At 38.8% G+C, this 17,185-nt stretch overlaps 1 protein-coding gene across 2 annotated transcripts; it reads right to left on the minus strand.

Moving 5' to 3' along the window:
• Positions 1 to 2,873: 2,873 nt before the first annotated feature.
• TNNI1 (troponin I1, slow skeletal type) lies at positions 2,874 to 12,413 on the minus strand. Of its 2 annotated transcripts, XM_070745707.1 has the most exons (6): positions 12,375 to 12,413; positions 11,106 to 11,237; positions 9,777 to 9,866; positions 8,706 to 8,882; positions 5,018 to 5,128; positions 2,874 to 3,284 (listed from the first exon to the last, which is right to left on the minus strand). In XM_070745707.1, the coding sequence occupies exons 2-5, from the start codon at positions 11,229 to 11,231 to the stop codon at positions 5,021 to 5,023; spliced, it is 501 nt and encodes a 166-aa protein (XP_070601808.1). In that variant the 5' UTR covers positions 11,232 to 11,237; positions 12,375 to 12,413; the 3' UTR covers positions 2,874 to 3,284; positions 5,018 to 5,020. The 2 variants fall into 2 exon arrangements, with proteins under 2 accessions (XP_070601808.1, XP_070601807.1); XM_070745706.1 differs by lacking the exon at positions 2,874 to 3,284 and having other exon boundaries at positions 4,709 to 5,128.
• Positions 12,414 to 17,185: the final 4,772 nt, after the last annotated feature.

The raw sequence follows: 17,185 nt of genomic DNA on the forward strand, positions 1-17,185 counted from the left end.
TGCGACTTTGACACCCCTGCTTTAGATGACAAGATTTGTAATACATAATAATAAGACTGACCCTCGAAGGAAGCCTTGTGATATTTTATCCTGGACTGCCAGATGAGAAAGACTTTTTCTAACAAAAGAGGATGCCCTCACCATTTTAAGATCTGTTGATTCTGCATTGATTTTGCAATAAACAAAACGTTAAAGGGATTTTGTTCCAGCAACTATAATAGTTCAGCATACAGAATCTATGTGGTGGTGCCATCAACTGGTAACATCTGGAAATACATTTGTTTCATTCTTTACATTGTGTATCATTGTATATAATGAACTTTTCAAAGGAGACCAGACTTGGGATCTAAATGTGTGGGGTTTTTTAATGGTAGACATATTTAGTATTTTGAGGAGCTGCTATAGCTGCTCTTGCAAACTGGCTGCAGAGGAAGGCTTGGTCAATAACAAGCTGGCTACCATAGGGATATAACTAGATTGCTTAGACTACAATTTTCGAGTACACCATTTGCCATCTCTTCTAGTTCCTCTTCCAGAAAAAAATGATTTCTAATGTACCTGCTTACTTTGTCTTTATTCAGGGCAGATAGCACACACATTAAAATGCACTCAGCTATAGCCAGAGTTTACTTACACATCAAGTACCTTGCAAGATTGGGCCTTAGACAGTACCAAGGTCACTAAATCAAGTTCCATGGCTATATAGGAGGACTGGAACCTGCATCTTCCTATTACTACTGAAATATATTAACCAGTACACCACACTGGCACTTTAAATTTATGTGGGACTTTGGTGAGAGAAAGATGATTTTGGAGGAACAACGTAGAATTTCAGGATTTAATGACTGTGATCTAAACCAGGGGTCTCCAATCTTGGCCACTTTAATCCTGGAGGACTTCAACTTCAAAGTTGAAGCAAAGCAAACCTGGCTGGGGAATTCTGGGAACAGAATGGAATGGAATGGAATAGAATAGAATAGAATAGAAAAGAAAAGAATAGAATAGAATAGAATAGAATAGAATAGAATAGAATAGAATAGAATTCTTTATTGGCCAAGTGTGATTGGACACACAAGGAATTTGTCTTTGGTACATATGCTCTCAGTGCACATAAAAGTAAATCCTCCAGGTTTAAAGTGGCCATGGTTGGAGACTGCTGGTCAAAATAACAACAGTTTCCATGCATTTCATCAGCAACCATGGCTGGCATCTTCAAAGGCAATAATAGACAACAAGCAACTGAGCAGGGATAGATGGGCTGCTTTTCTTTAAAGCCAAATGACCTGACATCTGATTTAGTGGTGGGTTGCTCCCAGTTCAGTATCAGATTCGTTCTTTGTGTCCATTTCTAACTGGTGGTTTTGGTGCTATTGGATCCTAATGGTTCATGCTGGCTTCTGACTAGTCATAGTCTACAATGCCTCTTGTAGCAGGCCAGCCACAGATGCCAGCAAAACCTCCAGAAATTCTATTGTCAAGACCATGGTCACCTAGAAGCAGGATGATTATATATTTTATTTGGTAAGCCTGCCCACTTAAAATATATTTTAGGCCAAATAATTCAGGTTGGGAAAATCTTATTGGGCCATACAACATTGTGTATGATTTGTTGGAAATATTATTTCTTATATGTCTAACAGAAATGCCAACTGTAGCATGAAGAGTAAAGCTAAACCAAACCCTACTGATTTTATAAAGCTACCACGAGAACTGGCAATGTAGAAATAACAATGGATTACATACAGGTAGTGATGGGCTCCTACAGGTATGGTCAGGTATGCAGAACCGGTAGAAAAAAAATGATCCCCCCTCCTTTTTTTCCCCTTCTGTCCTCTGGGCATGTTTTTCCTATCACAGTAAATGAAGTTGAATGTGTATAATTTTAGAAGAGTTGTGCATGTGTGTGTGTACATACACATATAGTTTATGTAGTAGACAATGTATATATTTGTGCGCCTGTGTGTAATATGTATGTACACATATGGCATATATACATAGAATTAAATTGTATATTTTGGATGTTCAGTAATAGTAAATAGATAGGGAAATTGTATCTCTTTGAGGTGAGGAGAGGCTAGGCACCCTAGCCCTTACCCAAACCCTTGATGTGAGTGATGTCAAGTTGGCCACCTTTAAGCCAGCCACATGCCCTTTAAGCCACCCTAGTCACATGATTGTCAAGCAACTCCCACCTGGTCACATGGCTGGCAAGCCACTCCCACAAAGTAAGCTACATCCACGGTGTAAAAAGTTTTGCAGTCCTTCACTACATACAGGTCATGAATCTCCACCATAATTAAACTTCATATCACAGGCAATAATACAGTCCACCTGCCATGATTTGGAAAAAATCAAAAGAAACACAGAACCTGAATATTTGTTCTTGATGCTACTCGTTTTGTTTTTCTTTAATGGAGTATTAGAAAATATAGTCACATATCCAAAGATGTATTTCATGGAACAGGCCGAAAGATTTTCTTGCTGAATAAATCAGGCATTAAAAGCCTCTGCAGCTCCAGTCTGGGCTTTCAGTCAGTACACAATGGCATCTCTTGAGCAGAGATCTGATCTGAAATGATGTCAGATAAAGCACTAGCTTTCTTTACGCATTTCCAATGCCATCAACTCAGAGTTCCCATCTTTTCTGCAAGGTAGAGATGGTACTGTACTGATAGATTGTGGCAATAATCATTGTATGGACATGTACTAGGAAGAAGGCGAGTGTTCCTGTTGGCCTGATGGCATGAATCAGGTTGTGATGACATGAATTGTGACACAGGTAGTCCTTGACTGATGATCACAATTCAACCCAAATTTTCTGTTGCTAAGCAAGGCAGTTGTTGAGTGAATTGTGCCCTATTTTACATTTTTTTTCTTGCTACAGTTGTTAAATGAATCATTGCAGTTGCTAAGTCAGTAACCTAGTTGTTAAGTGAATCTGGATTCCCCATTGACCTTGCTTGTACAAAGATTGCAAAAGTTGATCACATGACTTGGGGCATTGCAACTGTCATAAATACATGCCAGTTGCCTAGTGTTTGAATTTTGATCACATGATCACAAGGATGTTGCAACAGTCATAGGTGTAAAAAATGGCCATAAATTACTTTTTTCAGTTCCATTGTAACTTCAAAGGGTCACTAAATGAATGATTGCCTAGTACCCAAACATGCTGTGGAAGAATAGATAATGCAGAAAAAGGGTGAGAAGCACCAAGAATAAAAAAAAGTGATTCGCGTAGGCTTATGGAAGGGCTCTTCCTGTTTCTATGAAAGAAATATGGCCTGAAATAGATAGAAAATGCAGAATACTGGTTAACTAGTAGGAAAAAACATCTACAACATCACATCTGTACTAAAAAACAGCACATGCTGTCATAGTCAAGGCTGTGATTTGTAAGGAGTGAAGTTAAATAACAAAAACAAAATGCTTTCCATGGTTGAAATGAAGAGTTGGGAACCATGAGGAATATTCATAACATAGAGCGCTAGTTTCTTTAGGGGGTCTAGTAGCACACAATTTTCTACAAGCACCTGTTATTGCTAGTTTTGTTATGCTATTCCATAACACAAATGCCATCATAAAATACATGAATGCACATTAATGAAGACATCAGAATAAATAACTGCAACCAGATTGTATAGCGATGCAGAAAGCAATGAACATGCAAGATGCAGGCAATTTTATCATTTGAAACTAGTAAGGACCAGACAGAAGAAAAGCAGTGAGAAATTAACAAAAGTCATGGTTGTTTTTAAATTACGTCATATGTTATGTTTCACGGAATCTTCATAAGAATAAACTGACTTGTATGTTTATTAAACTGTTCCATAAAATCAGCTATTTACATTTAAATCACTGGATAAATTAGAAAAGGTCAGACCTACAATCAGGCTTAAATTTGTAAAGTTACAACTTTCCTTTGCTAAAACCAATGGTCCATCATTTAGCCTTGTAGTGAAACTAAAGAGCTTACCAATAGGGGAAATGGCTAGGGTTAGAACTAGAAATCAAAAAATTACTTTGCTCTGCTAGAGAAGTACTCAACAGAGAAGTGCGCTCTCTACATGGGGCTACCTTTGAAAAGTGTTCGGAAACTTCAGATCGTGCAGAATGCAGCTGCAAGATCAATCATGGGCTTCCATAAATATGCCCATGTCACACCAACACTCCGCACTCTGCATTGGTTGCCTATCAGTTTCCGGTCACAATTCAAAGTGTTGGTTATGACCTATAAAGCCCTTCATGGCACCGGGCCAGTTTATCTCAGGGACCGCCTTCTGCCACACGAATCCCAGCGACCAGTTAGGTCCCACAGAGTGGGCCTTCTCCAGGACCCATCAACTAAACAATGTCAGTTGGTGGGGCCCAGGGGAAGAGCCTTCTCTGTGGTGGCCCCGACCCTCTGGAACCAACTCCCCCCAGAGATTAGAATAGCCCCCACCCTCCTTGCCTTTCGTAAGCTCCTCAAAACCCACCTCTGCCAACAGGCATGGGGGAATTAAGATAATCTTTCCCCCTAGGCTTCTACAATTTATGCATGGTATGTTTGTATATATGATTGGTTTTATGACAAGGATTTTTAGCTGTTGTAGTATTGGATTTTTACAGTCTGTTTTTTGTCACTGTTGTTAGCCGCCCTGAGTCCACGGAAAGGGGCGGCATACAAATCCAATAAATGAATAAATAAAGTAATTTACCATTGCTTTTGAGAGTAATTGTTTTTTATTTTCAAGTCTGGCCTATGCTGGTATTTCTTGGTGATCTCCCAGGTGTGATTCTGCTTAGATTTTTAAGGCCAAGCAACCTGACTCACTTGCTACCTGAACTATTTCAGGTAAGTAGATAAAGCTGATTAGTGCCTGATGTTTTTATATTGAATTGGCCATTAAAACAGTTGCATCCAAGATCTTGACATTAGAAGTGTTAATCAAGCACCAAATCCGCTTTGAGTTTGGAACCTTTAGCAATGCTGATGAAATATTTTTAAAGGATGCTTTTGGGCAAAAGGGCATACTTCTCATTGTCCTGTGGGTGATTTGGCAGCATCAAACATCTTCTTCCTGCCTTCCATTCCTGACATGGCCTCCACGTTCTTACGCCAGTCACTCACTTCTACTGGACGTTCCTGTGAAGGAAACCGAAACGTTAATCCTTACTGGAGGAGGAAGGGTTAATTTGTACAAGTAGAGATGAAGATATATTTCTTTCTTTATTTTTATTTGTTTGTTTTGTCAAGTATGTATTGGTGGTATACAAAGATATAATAATATTTATATACATGATACTAGTATAAAAGAAACATTAGGACAGGGGACGGACGGCCCTCTGGTGCCCTTATGCATGCCCCTTACTGACCTCTTAGGAATTGGGAGAGGTCAACAGTGGATAGTCTAAGAGTAAGGTTTTGGGGTTAGGTGATGATACTACAGAGTGTGGTAGTGAGTTCCACGCATCAACTACTCAGTTACTAAAGTTGTATTTCCTGCACTCGAGTTTAGAACGGCTTACTTTAAGTTTGTATCTGTCATGTGCTCATGTGTTGTTGTGGTTGAAACTGAAGTCATTGACAGGAAGGACATTGTAGCAAATGATTTTAGGGACTATGCTTAGGTCGTGTTTAAGGCAATGTAGTTCGCCTTAAACACGATATAAACTCTGCATGTGCCATATGAACAGAAAGGTGAGGAATACATTGTGTGGTTGTCAATAAGGTCATATGGCTAAACCTTTATAAACATAGTTAATATAGTGTATATATTGTACTGGCAAGTTTCCTGGTGTATATTAGTATATTATCTCCGGGACCGCCTTCTGCTGCACGAATCCCAGCGACCAGTTAGGTCCCACAGAGTGGGCCTTCTCCAAGTCCCATCAACTAAACAATGCCATTTGGCGGGACCCAGGGAAAGAGCCTTCTCTGTGGCAGCCCCGGACCTCTGGAACCAACTCCCCCAGAGATTAGAATTGCCCCCACCCTCCTTGCCTTTCGTAAGCTCTTTAAAACCCACCTCTGCGGTCAGGCATGGGGGAACTGAGATATTCTTTCCCCCTGAGCCTCTACAATTTATGCATGGTATGTTTGTATGTATGTTTGATTGTATTGGATTGTTACATGCTGCTTTTATCATTGTTGTTAGCCGCCCAGAGTCCATGGAGAGGGGCGGCATACAAATCAAATCAAATCAAATCAATATGCAGAAAATACAATCTAGACAGGGTGAGCACCAATAAACTCTTCAAGAAGCACCCCACATTAAAATTGTTATTTTGAAAAAAGTAGTATTTGGCATTCAGGGAGCAAAGATGAATATACTAATCAAGATTTAAAGGATATTAATCAAAGCATCTTCTAATTTAAATCTAAACTGTACTGTTTAATCACTGGAATATATGCCTGTGTCCAGGCTAGCTCTGTCTGGAATTTACCACATGCTAACATTTTTCAGATCTGAAGGACTATGTGTAATAATAATAATAATAATAATAATAATTATTATTATTATTATTATTATTATTATTATTATTATTATTATTTTAAAAAGGCCTGGATCATTTCCTTCATTAAGAGCCTTGCAAAACTAGCCATGTGCATTTTCTTATTATGAAATATTCTCTATTTATCATTGATGTTGGAAAAGCATGGATAGATTCATATATACAGGTCGAAGCACTGATATTTCTTCCAAGGAAATCAGTACAATAAAATATAAACTGTTGAAATAGTTGCATTATGTTATTCATGACAGGCTGCTAAAAATGTTTCCTGTGAATTGAGTGACTACTATCCCAGAATGGTATTTGCAATGATATCGTTACTTGGTCCTATGCATAGCGTGGCTCAGTGATTAAGACACTGAGCTTGTCCATCGAAAGGTCAGCAGTTCAGCAGTTCGAATCCCTAGTGCCATGTAATGGCGTGAGCTCTTGTTATTTGCCTCAGGTTTTGCCAACTTAGCAGTTCAAAAGCACGTAAAAAATACAAGTAGGAAAATAGGGATCACCTTTGGCATTTAGTCATACCGGCCACATGACTACAGATACTTCTTCACATAGTACTGACTCTTTGGCTTATAAACGGAGATGAGCACTGCCTCCTAGAGTCAGGAACAACTAGCTCATATGTGTGAGGGGAACCTTTACCTTTACCTTATCTATAGATCTGATAAATCTTGTTTAATTCACTTGACAGTAACATATTTCTTAATTTGTGGCTTGTTTGAACTCTTTCTTTTAAATTGTCATCCTTAAGATATATAGATACTTCAATGGCCGATATGCCCTTTTCTTCATTTTTTTAATCAAGTACTTGAATTCAGTTGTCTCTTATCTACAAATGTTCATTACAGGTAGTTCTCAATATACGACCACAACTTGAACCAGAATTTCAATTGCTAAACAAGGTGGTTGTTAAGTGAGTCATACCTGGCTTTAAAACCTGGTTTCCATGGTTGTTAAGTGAATCGCTGCAGTTAACTAAATCATGTGGTCATTAAATGAATCTGACTTTTTCCATTGCTGGCTGGGAAAGTTGCAAATGGCAGTCATGTGACTCAGAATTCTCAAAATTCTCAAAATTCTCAAAATTCTCAAAATTCTCAAAATTCTCAAAATTCTCAAAATTCTCAAAATTCTCAAAATTCTCAAAATTCTCAAAATTCTCAAAATTCTCAAAATTCTCAAAATTCTCAAAATTCTCAAAATTCTCAAAATTCTCAAAATTCTCAAAATTCTCAAAATTCTCAAAATTCTCAAAATTCTCAAAATTCTCAAAATTCTCAAAATTCTCAAAATTCTCAAAATTCTCAAAATTCTCAAAATTCTCAAAATTCTCAAAATTCTCAAAATTCTCAAAATTCTCAAAATTCTCAAAATTCTCAAAATTCTCAAAATTCTGCACATGCGCAGGAAGAAAAAAATCACTGAAATCTCACCAGAGGATGCTTGTGTGTGCACAATTTTGGTAATTTTGGTTAAAAAAAATGCTGACATCTTGTGCACGAGAGCATCCCCTCACAAGATTTTGCTTCTGTGCATGATCAGGAAGAAAAAAAAAGGCCATTTTTTTTTTAAAGGACGGTGCCACATGACGGACTGGCAAAGACAGGACCAGAGCTGTCAGGCACAAATTACGCAATTGGTGGGCCCCTACCAGAACAGCGCACCCTACCGCAGCAGTAGAAACCCACCACTGGTCAGAACCTGCTGAAACCCACCTCTGTAAAACACCTTCTATAATCCTCAATCTATTAAGAATGTTCATTTACAAACTATACTGCTCAAAAAAATAAAGGGAACACTTAAAACAACACAATAGAATTCCAAGTAAATCAAACTTCTGTGAAATCAAACTGTCTACTTAGGAAGCAACACTGATTGACAATCGATTTAACATGTTGTCAGCACATTCAACTTTGTACAGAAAAAAAGGATTCAATGCGAATGTTTCATTCATTCAGATCTAGGATGTGTTATTTGAGTGTTCCCCTTATTTTTTAAGCAGTGTATTAAAGGCAAGGACCATCTATTTATTCATTTATGATTAAACTTAAATGCCACCTGTCTCACTCTCAGGTGGCTCTATAAAAGAAGATTAACATAAAACATAACATAAAAACATGTTTATTCATGATGACATTAAAAAAAACCCAAATACATGGCAAATGGGATATACGGTACAGAAGGTGGGATTTCCAGCCACTGACCTTTTCTGTGTCCTCCTTCTTGACAGACTTGAGGTTGGCTCTCAGGTCCATAGAGACTTTGTGCTTTGAGCCAAGCAGAGCTCTAAGCATGGCATCTGCAGATACACGGACACGGCGCAAAGGAGGACGCTTGAATTTTCCCCTAAGGTCAAGCACCTTCATTTTCAAGTCTTTAATCTGCAGAAGGGGCAATATAGGTGATCATATATCATATGAGGTCTAAGGGCAGGGAAAAAACGGCATGGTCTTTTCCCAGGAAAATGGTATTGGGAATCCACCCCATCCGCTAGATCAGGGTTCTCCAACCTTGGCAACTTTAAGACTTGTGGACTTCAACTCCCAAAGTTCCTCAGCCAGCAACTCTGGGAGTTGAAGTCCATAAGTCTTAAAGTTGCTAAGGTTGGAGAACCCTGAGCTAGATTACAAGGAGGAATGCTTTGGAGGTGTTCTTGTACTAAAAGGTATTCTGCATTCTGTATTAGGTATGTTAGCTGCCTTGATTTATTTATAAGAATAATAAAGATAGAATATAAATAATATAATATAAAATAATATATAATATAAAATAATATATAATAAGTAATATAAATAATACAATATTCAGTAGCCTCTGGAAAAACTGTCACAGGAGCCTTGATTTATAAATCTAAGTTTTCTTGCTTTCAGTCTGCACACATTTTATTATTCCGCTGATAAAGGTAAAATTAGAACTCTAGCAAGAAAACATATATACAGAACATTAGCCTGGAACCCATATTTAAAAATAACAATCCAGAACTCTTATGGAAAATCTTGGAGATGTTCATTATTCCTATTTGCCATTTAAGACCAGGAAATGCTCAATTCTTGTTCTCTTATGCCAACAGTCAGAAGCACAGGTCCGAAATCCACTTTAGGGGAAAAAATGGATAAACTAGATCGGGATCTTTAAGATTGCATCATAAGGCTGTCACCGAATGTGTATTGGACATTTTCTTATAGACAATGATATTTTACTGGGGGGGGGGGGGTTGTATTCATGTATAATTTTTATCTGAGAATTTAAATAAGAACCATTCTCCATCTTTTTACCTCTCGTGTGTTATGGTTACACTTTGCTTCAATGTCATATCTCTCTTCATCCACAATGTCTACCTTTTCATGAAGCTCCCGGCACAGATCCTGTACAATTAAAAAGGGGAAATGTTAAAGGATGTTTTCTCTAGGCTTCAGATCGGGTTATTTCTAACTGATATTTCATTGGGGGAATATATAGGATCAAATACATTGATTAGACATTGTTCCGATCTAGAGGAGACATGATAGCAGTGTCCCAATATCTCAGGGGCTTCCACAAAGATGAGGGAGTCAAACAATTCTCCAAAGCACCTGAGAACAAGAAGCAATGGGTGGAAACTAATGAAGGAGAGAAGCAACTTAGAACTAAGGAGAAATTTCCTGATAGTTAGAACAATTGATCCGTGGAACAGCTTGTCCCCAGAAGTTGTGAATGCTCCAAAACTGGAAGTTTTTAAGAAGATGCTGGATAACCATTTGTCTGAGATGATGTTTTGCGTGATGTGACATAGAAACATAGAAACATAGAAGACTGACGGCAGAAAAAGACCTCAGGGTCCATCTGCCCTTATACTATTTCCTGTATTTTATCTTTCAATGGATATATGTTTATCCCAGGCATGTTTAGATTCAGTTACTGTGCATTTACCAACCACGTCTGCTGGAAGTTTGTTCCAAGGATCTATTACTCTTTCAGTAAAATAATATTTTCTCATGTTGCTTTTGACCTTTTCCCCAACTAACTTCAGATTGTGCCCCCTTGTTCTTGTGTTCACTTTCCTATTAAAAACACTTCCCTCCTGAACCTTATTTAACCCTTTAACATATTTAAATATTTCGATCATGTCCCCCCTTTTCCTTCTGTCCTCCAGACCATACAGATTGAGTTCATTAAGTCTTTCCTGGTAAGTTTTATGCTTAAGACCTTCCACCACTCTTGTAGCTCATTCAATTTTGTCAATATCTTTTTGTAGGTGAGGTCTCCAGAACTGAACACAGTATTCCAAATGTGATCTCACCAGCGTTCTATACAGCGGGATCACAATCTGCCTCTTCCTCCTTGTTAGACCTCTAGCTATGCAGCCATTTCACCTCACAAGTTTGTTGTGGGAAAAACTGGTGGAAGAAAGAGTCACCTTGAGCTATTTATAAAAAAATAAAGGTACAATTTTTTTAAAAAATTAAAAACCTGAATGATATATGTATTATTCCACTCTTTGGGAAGGGAAAAGATGGCATGAACTGGAGTTCCAAATTAAACTTCCTAATGCAGGGCCTTAGAGTCCTGTGTAACGCAACATGTCCCCTTAGGCATCCATTCCATTCCCTAAAGGAAGAATCTACCTGGAGTTGGGAGTAGGAAAGCCCACTGACATGCAGAGATGTTATCCTTTCTGCCAAATATCTCTCCTTCTCTCCTTGTTTGTCCACTTGTTCTTGTTCCCATTCTTCTTTGGCTTTAGCCAGCATCAAACTCTATGGGGGGAAAATAGGGAAACATTTGACACCTTTTTCACTATTGAACTGAAATATCAGCTGCAAGAAAGGCTTATGAAGAACTCCCATGCATAATGCACAAGGCAGAAGCCTTTGTCCAGTTCTCCAATCTTCTGCCACCAAATGAGCAGCAGATAAAATTGGAAAGGTTGTGCTAAATTTACACAGAAGTATTTGTTCTGTACAGTTCCATGCAAGACAGAGGTAGGTCCCTCCCAGTTCAGACAAGTTTGTCAGAACCGATAGCAACCTGCTGGTGACATCACAATGACATCACAGAATTGGTTCAGTCAGTGTTGGTCCATGGGTGCTGTTATGTTGTCTGAAATGAAGCAGCGTAGGTCAGGAACAATGAGAAGGGTTTATTATTACACAAGAGAATTGTAACGGTAACTGAAACAGAGCTAACGGCAAGAACAACAACATGGCCTTGCCTGGCAGCTATTTATATCCCTGCTGCCAGGCTGGGCCAACCAATCCAGTATGTGTATTTTCCCGCCCAAGGAATAAGGGGCGGGTAACCAAACCTAACTGTTTACTGGACACAACAGGTGCTGCCATCTTTTTAAATCTTTTTTTATTTATTTTTTCTTCTGAGCACGTGCAGAAGCTGGGTTTCCGACACTGCATGAGGTAGCAACCTGCTGGTGACATCACAATGACATCACAGAATTGATTCAGTCAGCGTTGGTCCATGGGTGCTGCCATCTTTTTAAATATTTTTTTTTCTTCTGAGCATGTGCAGAAGCTGGGTTTACAACACTGTGCATGAGGTAGCAACCTGCTGGTGATATCACAATGACATCACAGAATTGGTTCAGTCAGTGTTGGTCCGTGGGTTCTGCCATCTTTTTAAATCTTTTTTTTTTCTTCTGAGCATGTGCAGAAGCTGGGTTTCCGACACTGTGCATGAGGGCGCCATCTTGTTTTTGGCTTTTGGGGGAGTAGTATTTTTTGGCACTGCACACACATGCACAAAGCACGCGCATGCCCACCAGGCACGTCCACATGGCAGAAGAAGAAGCAAACCAGCGGTGAGATAAGTTAGAATCCACCCTTGGTCCAAGAATACCTTGCTTTAATTAACACATGAAGACTTGCATCATCATGACTCACCTTGAGAAGGAGTTTGCGTGAAGCTGTGATCTTGGGCTTCCTCTAAAGAGCGAAAATGAAAGAAATCAAGGGCATCATTTCAACAACACAATGATAATCATATATTCATACCAGCAAATGTTAAGAAAAACAAATCCTGGAACTGTACTTACCTCTCTACAGAAATTCATTTGGGAGAAGGAAGAAAGGGAGAAAAATGGAAAGAACAGAATGAATATATGAAATGTAATACTCTGCTCAAGATACTGAAAATATGAGTGAGTGAAAACATTTTATCAGGCTGAACTCCACAGTGATTCTTTAAAGGTATAGCAGACTTATTTTATTTTATTTTTATTTGTCAAAATGTGTACATGATAATAGGTATGGTATAAACATAAACAAAAGCAAGTAGGTATAGGTAAATTTGGACAATAAGACAGTAGGACAGGGATGGTAGGCACGATGGTGCGCTTATGCACACCCCTTACAGATCTCTTAGGAATATCAAATACTTGAATACCAAAGTTGTGAATATTAAAACTATTTTTATTATAGGGTTAAGTAACAAATATGAATGCCCCTCCCTCCTACATTACTTTATATCAAAGTCACCCAAATCATGAGATGTGTGACAAATAAATATGATTTATAATAACAAATTATTAAATGGAACTGGGTAGGGTCAAATCTAGCATTTATTTATTTATTTGTTTGTTTGTTTGTTTGTTTGTTTGTTTATTAGTTTATTTATTAGTTTATTGGGTTTATATGCCGCCCCTCTCCGCAGACTCGGGGCGGCTAACAACAGTAATAAAACAGCATATAATAATAATCCAATACTAAAAACAGTTAAAAACCCATTATTATAAAAACCAAACATACATACACATATACCATGCATAAAATTGTAGAGGCCTAGGGGAAAGAGTATCTCAATTCCCCCATGCCTGGCGGCAGAGGTGGGTTTTAAGCAGCTTATGAAAGGCAAGGAGGGTGGGGGCAATTCTAATCTCTGGGGGGAGTTGGTTCCAGAGGGCCGGGGCCGCCACAGAGAAGGCTCTTCCCCTGGGTCCCGCCAAGCGACATTGTTTAGTTGATGGGACCCAGAGAAGACCCACTCTGTGGGACTTAATTGGTCGCTGGGATTCATGCTTTCTGAAATTCCATTCCTGCTTTGGCTGAGATTTCTGCTATCTGATCCTTGTTTTGGCTATGGCTTTTCTTCCTTTTCTTTAAGACTATTATCCCATCGTATTGGAGACCTGCATTGATCAGGATGGATTTCCTATCTGGTGTTGTCTTATTAGCTGTGGTATTAGCCTTGTTAAAACCTCTCTTTAAAAGTCATAAGCCTCTGTTACTAATAATCACAATGATCTCATTTTGCTATGGTTCTTTAACGTAGCCATCCTGAAACATGTACTCTCCTCATGTCTTGAATTACAATTTTCAGAATTCAAGATAGTCAATAATTCTGTAAACCAAAAACATCTGAAGAGCAGCAGGCTAACAAAGTGTGCCCTAACCTTCTAACCCTAAGTTTCAAGTTTCAAGTTTTATTGGATTTATATGCCGCCCCTCTCCGAAAACTCATGGCGGCTAACAACAATCATAGACAATATACAATAATAATCCAATACTAAAAGCAAATTAAAACCCCTTAATATAGAAAACCAAAACGGCCTAGGGGGAGAAGAAATCTTAATTCCCCCATGCCTGGCGGCAGAGGTGGGTTTTAAGTAGTTTACGAAAGGCAAGGAGGGTGGGGGCAATTCTAATCTCTGGGGGAAGTTGGTTCCAGAGGGCCGGGGCCGCCACAGAGAAGGCTCTTCCCCTGGGTCCCGCCAAGCAACATTGTTTAGTTGACAGGACCCGGAGAAGGCCCACTCTGTGGGACCTAACTGGTCACTGGGATTCATGCGGCAGAAGGTGGTCCCTGAGGTCTAGTAACATGGGCTAAAGAAAGAAACTCCATTCAGACAATATATTTTCTCTGTTTACTAAAGAAATACATTTTCTGGTCTATACAATATAGACACAAGATGCTAATTTAAAACTAAACAAACTCAGTATTTCAGGGGAATTAGGGTGCTAATTTTGTAATATTTTTGTTAAGAATGGTGGGTGAATGCAACCAGAATCTGACTAAAAATGTTTAAGATTTCAGTACAATTTTGTGTCTCTCTCACGGCTGCATATTGCTATAGGGCTTTCCATAAAATGGAAACATAAGTTAAATACTAAAGCCTAGAGTCAGACAATACTGTACTTTTTATTTTAATATTTGATCACATCTATAATTGGACTGACATTTAAATAATTGACTGGTGAGTTGCCAGATTTTGAGTATGAGGTAATCACATTTTTTAAACAAAAGAATAGCTCTCCTTAGGTAAAAAATATCCTTATCAACTCCTCAGCCTAATCATTTATGGAATTCATTGCTGCATTGGAAAATCACTGAGGGTTTTTTCCTGCCATCTAGTGATTGCTTCACAGAACTGATTTATAAACCTAATTAAAATGTATTTGACCTCAAAATGTTCCAGTCTGATTGTAAATATTGGCAATAACAGAATTCAGCATGCATTTTCGCCAGTAGAAGGCGGTTCCCGAGGTATTCTGGTCCACTGCCATGTAGGGCTTTAAAGGTCATTACCAACACTTTGAATTGTGACCGGAAACTGATTGGCAGCCAGTAATGCAATAATTCTAAATTCAGAAGATGAATCTGAACTATGTGTGAATGAAGGATATCTTGGCCAATGGGGAAAATAAGATATTTACTCACAGTTCAGGCATTGTGGAAACAAATGTTGTGCCTATAAATCAAAATAAATCAATGAGTTACAAGGATTGAAACAATCCCAGCATTTAAAAACGATGCATAATATAAGCAGACTCCATTTATTCTGTGTTATATTCATTTTAGATTTCTTTATCCCAAAATTCCAGAAGGTTAGAAAAGTGAGACTGAATAATATTACTTCCCAGCAATATTGAACTTGAAATCGTTTTCTCCCAAGGGAGAGAATGCAACTCTGATGGAGTGGTAAATGCCAGCTAAAAATAATTCTCATAACGATGAACAGCAATGCATTATTTTATTCTTATTCCTGGATAAAATCAAATATATTTAAAATCAAAAAGATGATCCATAATAAATTGAAGTGCAGTTATGTGAACCATTCTGTGTATGCATCTACAATATAAGAGTTTTGCAAATACTATCTCTCAGTTCCATTCTTAGTTTATGTATATTCTCTGTATAGGTTCACTTAGAAATAAAGCCACTGAATCTTATATAAAGACCTGGATGTAGGTTATAACTTCAGGCAATAGCTCTGGACACAAAGCGTAGAAAGCACAAAGTGAATTCCAGGGTTTTACGTCTGACGAACAAGCACAGGACTGGACACAGGTGCATAAGTAGAGCTCAACTTAGAGCCGGGGTGGCATAGTGGTTAGAGTGCAGCACTGCAGGCTACTTCAGCTAACTGCTAGCTGTAGTTTAGCAGTTCAAATCTCACCACCGGCTCAAGGTTAACTCAGCCTTCCATCCTTCTGAGGTGGGTAAAATGAGGACCCGGATTGTTGGAGGAAATATGCTGATTCTGTAAACTGCTTAGAGAGGGTTGTAAAAGCACTATGAAGTGGTATATGTTATTGCTAATGTTTTTGCTATTAACTCTCAGATGAATCTCCCAATGTTGAGATAGCTCAGAAGCCAAGTCCCCCACCTCTGATGAGAATTGGCAGAAGAATGGAAGGAAAAGAATCCCATGACCACTTATTCCCACTGTTGCCTTCTCCACAGCAGCAAGCATAATCAGGCAAGAGTTGCTTCTGATCTCCTCAGTCCTCAAAGCAGGGTGGTTTTGGACTGGTTCTGTGGAACCAGTAGTAAATTGGCAGCCTGGGTCACTAGAACAGGCCGCGACCCAGGCCTACCATGCCCCCAAACAGGCTCTCTTGGCGGCATCATAGGTGCCACCATCTTGTTTTTTGCTTTAAAAGCTGGTTTTACAGCACCGCACATATGCATACGTGCCTGCAAAGCACACCCACGCACCTGTGCAGTGCATCAAGGAGAGAACCAGCAGCGAAGTAAGCCAGAACCCACCTCTGACTCAAAGTATTTTTTGTTCTCTATCAATGTCACTTCTTGCGTTCAAATCCTGCCTTCAAGACCCTTCTGAACATCTTTTAGGATGAACTGCAAAAATGTATTTTCTACCATCCCACAAAACTGAGCATTTCTCCCATCTCTGTTGCTCTCTCGTGGCTAACTAGCTTTTTGCCTCCTGGCCATCATCACTGTCTGTACCTCACATAATCAAATTTGTTAAAAGGATGGGGCAGGGGATGAATGGCAAGAGGACCCCAAATGTCTGCCTTCTCTGCCTGCCCTATCCTTATTGTACTACCTTCTCTCTTGCCAGTCTTGTGTTATGGCAGCAGAAAGTACTGGGCAATATTAAAACCTTCAAATGGAGAGACCTTGGACACTGGTTTCCCTTGTCTACAAATTTTGGGGTCCTGAATCCCTGAAGATTCCACACTAATGATTGGAATATTTATCAAGATATTTAAAAACAATACTCAAACACAGTAAGATACTAAAAAAGATTACCGTAGATTGTAAAATACCTGGATGGCTTTTCTTTTTCAAGCTCTCGACAGATGTTTGCAGTTTGAATAATTTGATAACTAGATCTATTACTTTGGTTTCTGCATTTGAATCCTATCTCTCGCAAAGAGTCTTAAATCAAAGTTAAATAGTGTGATTTTCATTTTTTTCAAAACAATACATCCGTGTTAGCTTCAAA

This window comes from Erythrolamprus reginae, chromosome 3 (genome assembly GCF_031021105.1).
Source record: "Erythrolamprus reginae isolate rEryReg1 chromosome 3, rEryReg1.hap1, whole genome shotgun sequence".
Lineage (NCBI taxonomy): Eukaryota > Metazoa > Chordata > Lepidosauria > Squamata > Dipsadidae > Erythrolamprus > Erythrolamprus reginae.